This window comes from Nicotiana tomentosiformis, chromosome 1 (genome assembly GCF_000390325.3).
Source record: "Nicotiana tomentosiformis chromosome 1, ASM39032v3, whole genome shotgun sequence".
NCBI classification, from domain to species: domain Eukaryota; kingdom Viridiplantae; phylum Streptophyta; class Magnoliopsida; order Solanales; family Solanaceae; genus Nicotiana; species Nicotiana tomentosiformis.
The window spans coordinates 73,974,723-73,989,889 of NC_090812.1; the positions used below are offsets into that span (position 1 = coordinate 73,974,723).

A 15,167-nucleotide genomic window follows, 5' to 3' on the forward strand; every position below is an offset into this window, starting at 1 on the left:
CTTGGCAGCATTTAAAGCAATCAGTTGACAAGCCCCAACTTATGGAAAAACATGAGGAACATGCTAAAAAACGTGTATCACTAAGCCACACGATCAGTCATGATAAAAAAAACGTAGCCCCATGATCAGTCATGCTTGGATGGGGCAGTTGTAACCGCTCAACTGCCTTGTCATATGCATTGCATATGCTTGTTTTGGCCAGCTATTGCACACCCAAGGCTGGCATTGCGCCCAACCTTGCCCTTTAACACTGTTCCACCCCTGAGCGACAATTTATTTTTATCTACTTTCTCTCCTCCTGAAATAGTAAAATTTGCCGTTACAAACTAGATATTAGAAATTAGCCGTTAACTAGTAGGGGCGAATCCCCAGTGTAAATCGTGGTTCACGTGAACCCGTGGTCCTCCAACCATATCAAATATATTATGTACATAATTTGCGAAAAATGACTTAAATATTACTTGATGGCACCCATGGTCAAAAGAGGCAAAGTGGTTCATTGGTTTTGGCCCCTTATTTCTTGCTAATTTAAGGTCATGGGATCGAATCCCTTCAAAATTACTGCTTTAATTTCTTATTTTTAAGCCTTTCTTTTCCTTTTTTTTAACAGTAACGCATCCCTTTATTTTAGTTTTCCTGAAGTATCAATGGTGCACTCATGTTCTCGAAATCCTGGATCCGCCTCTGTTAACTAGCCCTTGGAAACTAGCCGTTATTTAGCAGTTGGAGCAAGACCTATATATACATGGATTTTGGTGAGCTAAAGAGACTTTTTTTCAAACTTCTTCCTCCTATACATGACACTCTTGTGAACAATAACAATTATTTCCAACACCTATACATGGCACTGTTGTGAACAATAACAATTATTTCCATCTCTCCATTCTATTTCTCCTCCTTCTTCTATGTTGGTTTTCTTTATTGAATTTTCTGCTAGTTATGTTCCCAGTTTATAACTGAAAGAGCTTGTTGAATCTCGGGAATATCCCTAATTTTATTTATCATTAATGTGGGCGAAATATCCTTAAGGACAATATCCTTGACACACCTCAAGCTTTTACCAGGCGTCGTGTATACACGCATCATAAGACTCTAAAAATATACAACTTGTAGTCATATATGCGAAATGCTTGGCCGTTCCTCTATCCAATCCGTCCTCCCTGTTGCAATACAACTTTAGTTTAATAGGGCTCTCTCTACGAGTTAAAGTATGGAATTTTGTTCACTCAGTTTAACCATATGACATCAAAATATACAATAGAGAATCATATCAAAGTCTACTCCGTAAACAAAGAAGTACAGCGATCCAACTAGATTATTAAGTTACAAAATCATATGTGCATATAACACATTGCAGCTAATCATACTCATTCCAGAAAAAAATAAACACTTATTATGGTTAAAGTGTTCTATTCTTAATCCAAGGTTTTCAATCTATTCCCGGATCTTTTCATTTAGTCTAACATTGGATGGCTCCATTATAGATACTTCAGTCCGATCAAACACCATGCCAGATGAGTTGTCTGATACGATCAATAAGCTGATATCCATATCACGCTCCAAAAATGTTATCATACTCCCTCCATATGTAACATACAATTATAGGAGTTCACCCTTAAGAATATTGTTTCTGAGGTAGTGCTCTCCAACCAATATCTCGTCTATAAAAACCTCCAGGCCAGCTAATTTGTTCAACGGCTTGGTAGGCTCTATCTCGCGCCTCTTCAAGATCCTCCCCTTTCGCTGTGACTCCAAGAACACGTCCCCCAGTAGCTATGAAATTTCCATCTGCATCAAAAGCAGTCCCAGCGTGGAAAACTTTGACTGACGGAGCAACCTGCTCTGCTTCCTCAAGCTTATGGATGACTGTTCCTTTCTGGTAGCTCCCGGGGTAGCCTTTACTTGCCATTACAACCACCATCGCTGACCCATGGGACCAGTCCAAAGACACCCCACGCAGCTTCCCACGACAAGCTGCCAACAGAACTGCGGCCAAATCAGACTCTAACCGGACCATCAACACCTGCAACCATAGGAAAAAGAGTTTCAAACTACAATATGGGATAGAGTATTTACATTAAGCACAATTAGAACTCGCTCCTATTTCCATTACGTGCTTTTGCATCACGTTCCATGTAAAACCTCCAAAGAAGTAACCAGAAAAGTTTGCCAGCTATAGTTGAATAGGGTAGACAAACATCAAAAAAAGAGAAGTACATCAAATCAAACTTCTGCTCTTTCTGTGACCAAGAAGTACCATTCCCTACAATTTTGCCTTCCTTCAATACACAAAACATAGGACACAGTTATAGGACGAACTAACTCAATAGTTGTTGCTTTAAATAGACCAATATGCACACCCAAGTGAACACAAAACCATCCATCCATTAATTTTTTTTTGGACTCTTTGAAAAGTGATATCCCAGCAATATGGAACACAGGAGGGTAAGGTTGCGTATACACTACCCTCCCTGTTGAATTTGACAAGATTAATGTGAACTGGTATGAACATTTGAAGCCTCCTTATAGGAAGAAATTGGTAGATGCATTTTTCATGCATTTACATTGCATTATCACATTTAATATGATGTCATGCATGACATTATTAAGGTCATTTCCCTTCTATAAATTGCAAGTATTTTGTTCATTTGTATAACATCTCTCAATTGCCTTCTTATCTCCTAAGGTATTTGAATCTTCTTTCTCTCTTGTAGTATTTCACTTGTATTTTTGGAGTGAAATAAAGTTTGAGTTGATTGTGTCCGAGGATTAGGCAAAAATCAAATTTTGCCGAACCTCGTTAATTTCTAGTGTTCTTTTTATTATTGTCTCACCTACTATTTATTAGCTACCTTTAGATATAGTAGTTGTGATTTAATCACTCTCTATATTATTCGGCTTCCGCAACAATTGGTATCAAAGCCAAGGTTCTATCTTAGTATGCTCTGTGGTTGCAGCATAGTCTGAACTTCCACATCAGAAAAGAATTACTTTGGTGTTCTGTACTGTCAGCAAATAAATAGTATCTGTAGCAAAAATAGAAGATAATAAAAATGAAGAGTCCACATCGAGTGTCAGTAATACGTCATTGGCATCTTCACTGATGACAAGAATTATGTCAAATGCGAAATTTGCAGTTGAAATTTTTGATGGATCAGGACATTTTGGGATGTGGCAAGCTGAGGTTCTTGATGTCCTTTTTCAACAAGGGCTAGATATTGCCATAGCAGAAACGAAACCAGACAAAAGGAGATTGGAAGATTATCAACCGCGTTGCTTGTGGTACCATTTGATCTTACCTCGCAAGAGAACAGAAGTATCCATACACAAAAGAATCTTCTGCAAGTAAATTGTGGAATGCATTGGAGGATAAATTCTTGAAAAAAAACAGTCAAAATAAACTTTACATGAAAAAAAGACTGTTACGCTTTATATATGTTCCTGGTACTACAATGAATGATCATATCACCAGCTTTAATAAGTTGGCGACAAATTTGCAAAATATGGACGCGACTTTTAGTGATGGAGATATGGCTTTAATGTTATTAAGTTCACTTCCCGATGAGTACGAGCACCTCGAAACTACTCTACTTCATGGGAATGATGAAGTGTCTCTCAAAGAAGTTTGTTCTAACTTGTACATCTATGAACAAAGAAAGAGAGAAAAACAAAAAGAGTGGAGAACGAGAAGCACTGGTCATGAGAGGTTGTTCTCAAAATCATATGAGAACGAAGAAATGAAGATCCAAGTCAAGATTCAGACCCAACAAAGATGAATGCGCCTTTTGCCGAGAAAAGGGGCACTGGAAGAAAGACTGTCCAAAGGTGAAAAACAAGGCCAAACCTAACAATGGGAAGGCCGTCATGGATTCAAATGTAGATGATTGTGACGACTCTGATTTCTAACTAGTTACAACTGAGCCATTCAAACCATGTGACATATGGTTGATGGATTCAGCTTGTAGCTATCATATGTGTCCCAACCGGGACTGGTTCGTTGATTTTCAAGAAGGAGAATGGGGAGTTATTCACACCACAAATAACAATCCTCTTACCGCATATGGTATTGGTTCAATCCGATTAAGGAACCATGATGGGTTGATCAGAACATTAACAGATGTTCAATACGTACCGGAATTGAAGAAAAATCTCATTTCTGTAGGAGCCCTAGAGTAAAAGGGGCTCAAAGTCGTTGCAAAAAATGGGATAATGAGAATATGCTCCGGTGCACTAGTGGTAATTAAGGGAATTCGGCAAAATAATAACATGTACCACTATCACGGTAGTACAGTTATTGGGACAGCAACAGTGACATCCAGTGATGACAAGGAGGCAGAAGCAACCAAGCTATGGCACATGCGCTTGGGACATGCTGGAGGAAAATTCTTGAAAATTTTATCAGATCAAGGATTGTTAAAAGGAGTAAAGACTTGCAATTAGGAGTTTTGTGAGCATTGTGTCAAGGGGAAACAGACAAGGGTTAAATTTGGAACTGCTATCCATAATACTAAAGGTATTTTGGATTATGTTCACTCTGATGTTTGGGGTGCTTCCAAAACACCTTCATTAGGTGGGAAACACTATTTTGTAACCTTTATTGATGACTTTTCCCGGAGAGTATGGGTGTATACTATGAAAACCAAAGATGAGGTGCTAGGAATTTTTCTCAAATGAAATGCGATGATAGAGACTTAAACAGACAGAAAGATAAAGTGTCTTCGCACATATAACGGTGGAGAATAAAAAATGATCTTTACAATAAGATTTGTGAAGATTATGGCATTTTGAGACATTTCACCGTCAGAAATACACCACAACAGAATGGAGTGGCAGAACGTATGAACCGAACTTTGCTAGAGAAGGTTCGGTGTATGTTGTCCAATGCTGGCTTGGGCAAAGAATTTTGGGCTGAGGCAATAACATATGCATGCCACATCATTAATCGTCTACCATCTGCCGCTATTGGTGGCAAGACACCATTTGAAAAATGGTATGAAAAACCTTCTGAAGATTATAATTTTTTGTATGTGTTTGGCTCAATTGCATACTATCATGTGAAAGAGTCAAAATTGGATCCGAGAGCAAAGAAAGCTATATTTATGGGGATTACTTCTAGAGTCAAAGGATACCGATTATGGTGTCCAGAGACGAGAAAAATTATATTCAGCAGAGATGTTACCTTTGATGAATCTGCCATAACAGATAAGGTGACAGTTAAAGCTGTCAAACAAACTGATGATGCTTCAAAGCAGGTGGAGTTTGAGGAAAAATTAATTTTCCCAACACAGGGAGAAAACGAGGAAACAACAGAAGATTTTCCTCTGGAAGTAGAGCCAGTAGAGAGGGAGATTTCAACTCAGGAACCTCAACAACAACTTGAATCAATAGCAACCAGCAAGCCAAAAAGAACAATAAAGAAACTTGTTCATCTCATAGAGACGGTGGCTTGTGCAGCCTCAATTATAGCTGATGGTGTTCCTACCACTTATAAAGACGCAGTCCAAAGTTCAGAAGAAGCTAAGTGGAGGATTGCCATGAATGAAGAAAAGCAGTCCCTTCGTCAGAATCGTACATGGAAATTGGCCAATCTCCCGAAGGGCAAGAAAGCAATTGGGTGCAAATGGGTATTTGCAAAGAAAGAAGGATTTCCTAACCAAGAAGATGTTCGCTACAAAGCAAGAATGGTGGCCAAAGGGTACGCTCAAAAGGAGGGAATTGATTACAATGAGGTGTTTTCTCCAGTCGTGAAACACTCCTCCATTAGAGTTTTGTTGGCTTTGGTAGCACAGTTGAATTTGGAACTAGTTCAGTTAGATGTAAAAACTGTATTTTTACATGGAGACTTGGAAGAGGAAATCTATATGACTCAGCCAGAAGGATTCAAAGTTGCTGAAAAGAAAAATATGGTGTGCAAACTTGAAAAATCGTTGTATGGATTGAAACAATCTTCTAGACAATGGTACAAACGATTTGGCAAGTTTATGTTGCGGCAGAAGTGCAGAAGAAGCAAATACGATCATTGTGTGTATTTGCGCAAGCTTGAAGACGGATCCTTCATATATCTTCTCCTATACGTTGATGATATGTTGATAGGTTCCAAAAGTCAAGAGGAAATTGAGAAGTTGAAGATTCAACTAAGAAAGGAGTTTGAGATGAAGGATTTGGGTAAGGCGAAGAAAATTCTTGGCATGGAGATAAAAAGAAATAGACATTCAAAGAAACTCTATCTATCTCATAAAGAATATTTGAAGAGAGTAATAGATCGATTTGGCATGAATGAGAACACGAAGTCGGTTAGCACTCCTCTTGCTCCTCACTTTAAGCTTAGTGTTGCTATGTCGCCGAAGAATGAAGCTGAACGAGAGTATATGTCAAGAGTGCCATATGCGAATGTCGTTGGTAACTTGATGTATGCAATGGTTTGCACAAGACCTGATATTTCACATGCTATTGGAATTGTAAGCAGGTATATGCATGATCCAGGAAAAGAGCATTGGCAAGCTGTGAAATGGATTCTACGGTATATTCGTAATATTGTAGATGTTGGATTGATTTTTGAGCAGGAAGATAGTCAGTATCTGGTTGGATATTGTGACTCGGATTATGCGGGTAATTTGGACAAGCGTAGATCAACTACTGGTTATGTTTTCACTTTTGCAAATGCACCAGTTAGTTGGAAGTCTACTTTGCAGTCAACGGTTGCTTTGTCTACTACTGAGGCAGAGTACATAGCAATTTCGGAGGCTGTAAAGGGGGCAATTTGGCTTCAAGGGTTGTTTAGAGAGCTTGGTATTGGTCAAGAAAGCATAACAATTTTGTGATAGTCAGAGTGCTATCCAATTAGCAAAGAACCAAGTTTATCATGCAAGGACGAAGCACATTGATGTTCGATATCACTTTGTACGAGATATTATAGAAGAAGGTGGAGTCATGGTGCAGAAAATTTGGACTACAGACAACCCTGCCGATATGCTAACAAAAGTAGTGACTGCGATCAAGTTTCAACATTGTTTGAACTTGATCAACATTGTTGAACTTTGAAGATTGAAGTTGAAGACACAATCAAAATTTATCAGTGAGAAGATTGAAAAAAATGGAATCTTACCAAGGTGGAGATTTGTTGAATTTGACAAGATTAATGTGAATTAGTGTGAACATTTGAAGCCTCCTTTTAGGAAGAAATTGGTAGATGCATTTTTCATGCATTTACATTGCATTATCACACTTAATATGATGTCATGCATGGCATTATTAAGGCCATTTCCCTTCTATAAATAGCAAGGATTTTGTTCATTTGTAAAACATCTCTCACTTGCCTTCTTATCTCCTAAGGCATTTGAATCTTATTTCTCTCTTGTAGTATTTCACTTGTATTTTTGGAGTGAAATAAAGTTTGAGTTGATTGTGTCCGAGGATTAGGCAAAAATCAAATTTTGTCGAACCTCGTTAATTTCTGGTGTTCTTTTTATTATTGTCCCACCTCCTATTTATTAGCTACCTTTAGATATAGTAGTTGTGATTTAATCACTCTTTATATATTCGCCTTCCGGAAAACTTCCCAGACCCACGGATTACACTGGGTTTGTTGTTATGGAACACAGGAGGGTCTCGGAATCACCTCTCTCACTACACTGTACTCAATTTCTATCCTAGCATACGTAAAAAATTATCAGTAACTCTTTGGGATTAATAATTATCCAAGAAAGGTTCAATCAAATGTTCACTTGATCCCTTATTCAGCTACCCAAACTGCATCTTTAGATGCAATTAAATAGGAACTATGAGGGTCCATAGTAAACTAAGTCTATCAATTAAGATAGTATGATAGCAACCATACTTCTGATCTGTGATAACCCATAAGGTCATCTTTAAATTTAATAATTAATTTTGTGTTCTAAGAACTCGAAAAGCACTATTTATCATTCCTCGACTTGCGTGCGCAGTCCGTATAATTTTTCGGAAAGTTTTTAGATGAAAATTGATTAAAATGTGAAATAGAGCCTTAAAACTCAACTGAGTTGACTTTGGTCAACATTTTGAGCAAACGGACCCGGATCAGTGTTTTGAGCCGGGAATTTAATTTGGAAGTCGCTAGCTCAAGTAATGGCCATTTAACGGAAACTAGAAATTTAAAGGCTAAAGATTTCCAAAATTTGATCACGAATTTGACTTTTTTGATATTGGGGTCGGAATTTGATTCTGGAAAATTGAATAGCTCTGTTATGTCATTTATGACTTTTGTGCCAAATTTGAAGTCATTCCGGATTCATTTAACATGTTTCGGCACAAGTTTTGGTAAATGGAAAAGTTTGAAACTCTTAAGTTCGAATCGAGGTGTGAATTGTAATTTCGATGTTGTTTGATGTGATTTGAGACCCCGAGTAAGTACTTACTATGTTACGGGACTTGTTGGGATAATTGGACGAGGTCCCGAGTGGCTCGGGTGAGTTTCAGACATGTTTCTGATCATTTTTGCAAAAACTACCAGTTCTGGTTCTGGTGTTTCGCACCTGCGACTTTTGGAGCGCAGGTGCGGCATCGCTTCTGCGGCTCGGCCTTCGCAAATGCGGAAGGCACCGCTTCTGCGGCTCCTTCATGCGCTTCTGCGCATTTGCGGCTCAAGTTCCGCAGATGCGGACAAACGCTGTGCAAGCCCATTTCGCAAATGCGAGATTTTTCTCGCAAATGCGAAAATATGACCGCAGATACAAAAATGCTGGACATAATGCTTAAAAATCGGGAGTTAGCCATTTTTACTCATTTTTGAGTTTTGAGTCTCGGATTTAGGCGATTTCAAAGGGATTTTTCACGACTTTGAATTGGGTAAATGTTTTATAACCAAGAGTGATTATATTTCATAAATCCATGTCTATATTCATCATTTATTTCGGATTTAGATGGAAGAAATTGAATTTTTTGTAAAACTTTCCAAAAACGAAAAATTAAGATTTGAAGGTCCATTTGACATCGGAATTGGTAATTTTTGTATGGTTAGACTCGTCTCGGAACGGGTGTTCGGATTTCGTAAGTTTTTACGAGATTCGAGATGTGGGCCCCACTGTCGATTTTTGGGATGAATTTTGGATTTTAATCCGGAAAATTAGTAAATTCATATGGAATTAATTCCTACGATTTGTATTGAGTATATTAAATTGTTTATGACTAGATTTGAGAATTTCGGACACGAATTCGTGAGGCAAAGGTTTATTGGATTCTTGAATTTCGTTGCAGAGCATGGTAAGTGTCGTGGTTAACCTTGACTTGAGGGAATAGAACCCTTGAATTACTTGCTATGTGAATTTCATGTGTAACGATGTATAGGCAAGGTGACGAGTGCCTATACTTTGTCAAATTAATTGTTTTCTTAATTATTTAAACATCTTAAATTGTTTTAAGACACGAATTAATTGTTATAATAATTGTTTCTCTCATATTCCTTGTCAAATATTAATTCTTGAATTCCTGCAATAATTGTTACATGCTTATTTGATTATGTGTCTTAATTGCTACTTGACATTTAGCATATTAAAAATTAAACTGCCTATTTTCTCCCTGATTTCCACAATTAATTGCTACTTGTCATTGTTTGTTTCATAAATAAATTATAATTATTGTATGCCTTGATGCTTAATAGTTTCTTATTGAACGTGGTATTTATTGGAGTATGTTTATTACATTTAAGAGTTGGTAAAATATATGGGGGGATCGGGTTGCACGGCGCAACGGAAATGAAAATAAATATATTGGGGGATCGGGTTGCACGCCGCAACAGATTTATTTAAAGTTTATATTGGGGGATCGGGTTGCACGCCGCAACAGATTTATTCTAAGTTTATATTGTTGGAGCGGGTTGCACGCCGCAATGGAAACAAGTTGAGGGATTATGACTGCTGAATTTGACTTCAATTATTGATATTATTTACCGGTCTTACTACTATTCTTGTTATTATTATTATTATTGTGTACAGGTTAATGCAAGCGACCTGCCTTAGCCTCGTCACTACTTCGTCGAGGTTAGACTCGGCACTTACAGAGTACATGGGGTCGGTTGTACTCATACTACACTCTGCACTTCTTGAGCAGATTTCGGAATTGGTCCCAGCGGCGTACCATAGACTTGCTCAGATTTCAGCTACCCAGAGGAGACTTGAGGTATAGCTGCATAGCGTCCGCAGTTCTGAAGTCCCCGTCTACTTTATTTTAGCTACGTGTTTTCTTTCAGACAGCTTTATTTTATTCAGACCTTTATTTGTATTATTCTAGAAGCTCGTGCACTTGTGACTCCAGTTCTGGGATGGTATTTAGATATCGCGTTTATTATGGATTATTCACTTTATTTCAGACTTTATTTCCGCATTAATTAATTTAAAATTGTGTTAAAATAGTTAATTATATTCTAACGTTGGCTTGCCTAGCAAGTGAAATATTAGGCGGCATCACGGTCCCGAAGGTGGGAATTTCGGGTCGTGACATGATCCATAAAAAATAATAGCAACCACACTTCGATAAAAACGCGATGAAACCAAACACCCTAGGAGAGATACTCTAACATGAACAGATTGCAAGTAATATGGCAACAACTTGAAAGAGGATATGTAAAGAGGCAATAGTAACTCGTTATCCAAATAGGAATGCCAAAAGACTATAAATCATATTAAAGATCAGATATTTAAGTCCATAACTGGAAGAACAGCACCAGCTCACCTTGCAAAAGCATCGCTATTATCCACCTCTGAAACCAATCAGTTTCCCACACAAGTGATTTTCAACCGATTTAGCAGTATTTTTCACTTGTAGGACACAATAGTGATAATTCTTTTTCACGAAAGAATGAAAGTATATGTTACTCTGCAGTGCATCTATTGCTGCTGAAAGACTACTTAGCAAGTGCCACGTCATGTGATCAATAGAAAGCAGTATGTTTCAAACAAACATATTCATCATATACAAAATGAAATAGATAAAGCTTCCAGTGCTTCCCTATGCTTAACTTGAAACAAAGATCTATGGTACTAACACAACTTTCAATACGAAAATAACAAGTTTGATTGCAAGTGGCAAGCAAATCCAACTAACCTGGCATTCTGGATCTCCAAAGCGCACATTGTACTCAATTAACTTCGGAAAACCAGTTTTCTTCTCAATCATGAGCCCGGCATACAGAACCCCGACAAACTTGCAGCCTTCTTCAGCCATTCCCTTTACTGTAGGGAAAATTATAGACTCCATGACCACTGATTGCAGTTCTTTTGTCAAGACAGGAGCCGGAGAATATGCCCCCATCCCACCAGTATTTGGTCCTGTATCGCCGTCCCCAACTCGTTTGTGGTCTTGAGCAGATTCTAAAGGTATGGCATGCTCACCATCTACCAGGGCAAAAAACGATGCTTCCTCTCCTTCCAGATATTCCTCTACGATGACTCGAGAACCAGCAGAACCAAAAGCATTTTCCACAAGCATAGAATCAACCGCCTCATATGCTTGCTCCAATGTCATGGCAACAATAACTCCTTTACCAGCAGCCAATCCATCAGCTTTGACAACAATGGGGGCGCCTTCCTGTTTGATGTACTCGTTTGCAGCGGATGGGTCCGTAAATGCTTGATACTACACAATTATAGCCACCATAGATGAAGTCAAATCAAGACATGAATTGAACCAAATAACTAGAAAAGCCAAGTATCATGACTAGTAATATATTTTTATTAAAAAGAACAAGCAAATATAAATGAAACAAGATATATAGCACAAACCTTTGCAGTTGGAATTCCATATTTATCGCATAAACTCTTCATAAAGTTCTTAGAACCTTCTAAAGCAGCTGCTTCTGAAGAGGGGCCAAAGGTAGGAATTCCCTCCTTAACGAGGTCATTAGCAAGACCTGCAACAAGCGGAGCCTCTGGTCCAACAACAACTAGCCCAACTCCCCATTTACGACAGAAAACTATCACAGCTGAACTATCTAAAACATCAAGGTCTGCTATGCAAGTCGCGTCTCCTGAGCTGGAAATTCCAGCATTACCAGGTGCACAGAAAATTGCATCACAAGAAGGGGATCGCCTTAGAGCATGACAGAGCGCATGCTCTCTCCCTCCTCCTCCAATTACCAAGACAACCACCCTTTCCTCTATAATACCAAATAGAATGAATCAATAAATAATGCTAAAAATTATACCGGCTTCTACATTATACCATATCAACTGTGCTAATTATGCTAGTCAAATAGCTAGTCTGTGCCAGATAAATAATAAAACCAAAAGAATTGATGCTTTAACATAAAAAAACATAAAAACCTTTTGGCACTACATGGCATGATGGCAATTCCAAACTAATGAATAAGAACTCAAATTCCATTTTACTCTAAAGAGAAATGAAAATCAAAACGCAAGAAGCACGCATTAACATATCCATTCAGTGAGATAAAAAAAAATAGAATCACTTTAGAATAAGCAGAATAATTGAGAATCTGAACTACCCAAGACATATAATTGCTAAAATTTTAGCCAAACAGAGTACAAAAAATAGCTTTCAAAAGCGGAAAGAACCAAATAAGAGAAGCAAAGTAAGTAAAGCTAACTGCTTTAGGAGATAACACTGAAAAAAATAAAAAAGCAAAAAACCCAATTTCTCAGACATTGGAAAGATAAAACTGGAGTTAGTAGTTCTTACGGGGGTTGCCATTATCCACAGAAAGGCTATTGAAAACAGTGGAGAAAGATTTGTGAGTATTAAAACCACGGCAAGAAGTATGACGAACTGAAAAATTGGAACAATTCCAACTGGCGGAACTGAGGTTGAAAAAACGTTGTTGGTTTGCAGAGAACAGCTTCGCTGAATGGTTTTGGCAATTGCTTACAAACTTTAATGCAGTAGTAGCTCCAATACAGAGAGAGATACAGGTCATTTCTTTACCAATTCACCTCCTTAACCTCACTTCGCCAAGAAAAGAAAAAAAATTCAAAGAACTAAGAAAAGGGAAGAGGACGGAGTGCTTTAGGTTTTAGGGGGATGTTTGGGGTTTTAGCACTAAGAACCTGTTTGACAAAGATAGGAGGTCAAAAGTATTTTTTGTCAAAAATATAAAAAGTATTTATATGAAATATGAGGTCTTTGATCAAAATAGAAATGTACTTTTGAACAATAGTAAGAAAATTAATTTTTTTAAGATAAAAATATCTTAATTCCCTTTTTTATAGTAACGGCGATCAAATGGTTTTTTATTATAAAATAAAATCTGTAAAGTAAATAAACTGAAGACAAGTATAGACTATAGAGAAAGATTGATATATTATTCAAATTCAAATTGATGTACATAATGAACTGAAATCTCTTTTATTTATAGAATAAAAGAAAGCAACTGCGAGGCTTTTCAGGAAGCACCTGCAAGCTGCGAGACACTTCTTGAGTTGCTTGTAAGCTGTCTATATGAGCTTTTGCAACCTACCTTTTTAATACTAAGGTGCTGCAAGTCATTTCAATGAGTTGCTTGCAACCTGCCTGCATCAGTTGCTTGTAGATAAACTTCAATAGAGTACTAAATGGATAATCTTCTTCAGGAAGATTATCTACGGCGGAGTAATAAATGGGCATCCACAATAATATTTTCATAACACTCCCCCTTGGATGTTCATTATTAAATGCTTCGTTAAAACTTTACTAGGAAAAACCCTGTAGAAAAAAGCCATAGTCAAGAAAAAAGAGTACACTAATAATACACATTGCAAGTTGGCTCATTAAAAACCTTACCAGGAAAACCCAATGGGAAAAAATCCGGGTAAGAAGAAAAGAGTACAATGCATACTTTACTCCCCCTCGTAAAGACGTTATTTCAAATACATAAGTCTCTCCATTCCAATCTTATATAGCATCTTCTTGAAGGTTGCAGTTGGCAAAGACTTGGTGAACAAATCTGCCTGATTTTCAGTTGAACGGATTTATTGCACATCAATCTCACCATTTTTCTGAAGATCATGTGCGTAGAATAATTTTGGTAAAATGTGCTTCGTTCTATCTCCTTTTATAAATCCTCCCTTCAATTGGGCTATGCATGCAGCATCGTCTTCGTATAAAATCGTGGGCTTTCTATCACATTCCAAACCATATTTTTCGCAAATGAAATGAATCGTTGATTTCAACCATACGCATTCCCTACTTGCTCCACATGTAAACACGTAGTCGATTTGGGATCGAGCTTTATAGGGATCAAATATATAACCTGCATCTGCTTAACTAACAAGATCTGCACGATTAGGGTAAGTGTTTCCTACTCGATTTTTATTATATTTCATGATTCTATGATTATTTTCATCTTTTATTAGTGAATCAATTGGAAGAAAATGATTTTTTTGTAAAATCTTTTTAAAACGAAAATTTAAGATTTGGAGGTCGATTCGTTATCGGAATTTGGTAAATTTGATATGGTTGAACTCGTATCGAAATGGGTATTCGGATTTCGTGAAAAATTTAACCGGGTTCCGAGAAGCGTGCCCCGCGTGAACTTTTGGTTGACTTTTTAATGCAAAATTTTAAGTTGACGTTTTATTATCCGAAATTATTTTCGATAAATTTTAATGAAGTTGTACAATCAATTTGGATAGATTTGAGCTATCTGAAGGTCAATTCAAGCAAGAAAGCTATTTTGAAATATCGACATAACTTAAAAAATGTAAGTATCTTGCCTAACCTTGAGTGGAGGAATTACCCCTTAGGCATTGAGTCGTATTTGCCATTTGTGTAATGTGAAAGCCGTGTACGCGAGGTGACGAGTACGTACTCGGGCTTATATGTGCAAATTTTATTGGTTTAAAGTCTTAGGCATTTTTATGTATTACATTGGAAATTTGCTGGCACTTATTAATCCTTATTTGTCATGCCTCATTCTTTGGTTGTCGAATTTGTTTTATATGATAATTTGGTGTGATTGCTACTTTGATTTTTATGTAAATTTTGTGTGCTTATTGAATTGACATTTCCTGGAAATAATTACATTATGGATTTTTCATCTGCAAACAATTTATTAAATAAGTTTTAAAATGAGGTAACAATCTATTTGCCGAAAAATTGGATTAAAGAAGGCATTGTTCCTTGATGAATTACTCTCCAGTTCATGTTGTTGAACTTTGTATTGTGTTATAAAAGCCGTAAATCATATTGAGACAAAGTGTTAA

General features: G+C 37.3%; 1 protein-coding gene across 1 annotated transcript; it reads right to left on the reverse strand.

Annotated features, from left to right (window-relative positions):
• Positions 1 to 1,240: 1,240 nt before the first annotated feature.
• LOC104117920 (phosphoribosylamine--glycine ligase-like) lies at positions 1,241 to 13,041 on the reverse strand. Its single transcript, XM_009629054.4, has 4 exons — positions 12,670 to 13,041; positions 11,754 to 12,127; positions 11,077 to 11,607; positions 1,241 to 2,023 (listed from the first exon to the last, which is right to left on the reverse strand). Exons 1-4 carry the CDS (start codon positions 12,902 to 12,904, stop codon positions 1,616 to 1,618), a joined length of 1,548 nt encoding a protein of 515 aa, XP_009627349.1. The 5' UTR covers positions 12,905 to 13,041; the 3' UTR covers positions 1,241 to 1,615.
• Positions 13,042 to 15,167: the final 2,126 nt, after the last annotated feature.

Excerpts from the sequence above, each read along its gene's own strand:
- LOC104117920 (XM_009629054.4), bottom strand. The coding sequence starts at position 12,904 with ATGACCTGTATCTCTCTCTGTATTGGAGCTACTACTGCATTAAAGTTT. Across the intron at positions 12,128-12,669 it reads TGTGGATAATGGCAACCCCC|AGGAAAGGGTGGTTGTCTTG; the intron begins GTAAGAACTACT and ends TTGGTATTATAG. Across the intron at positions 2,024-11,076 it reads TTGGAGATCCAGAATGCCAG|GTGTTGATGGTCCGGTTAGA; the intron begins GTTAGTTGGATT and ends CTATGGTTGCAG.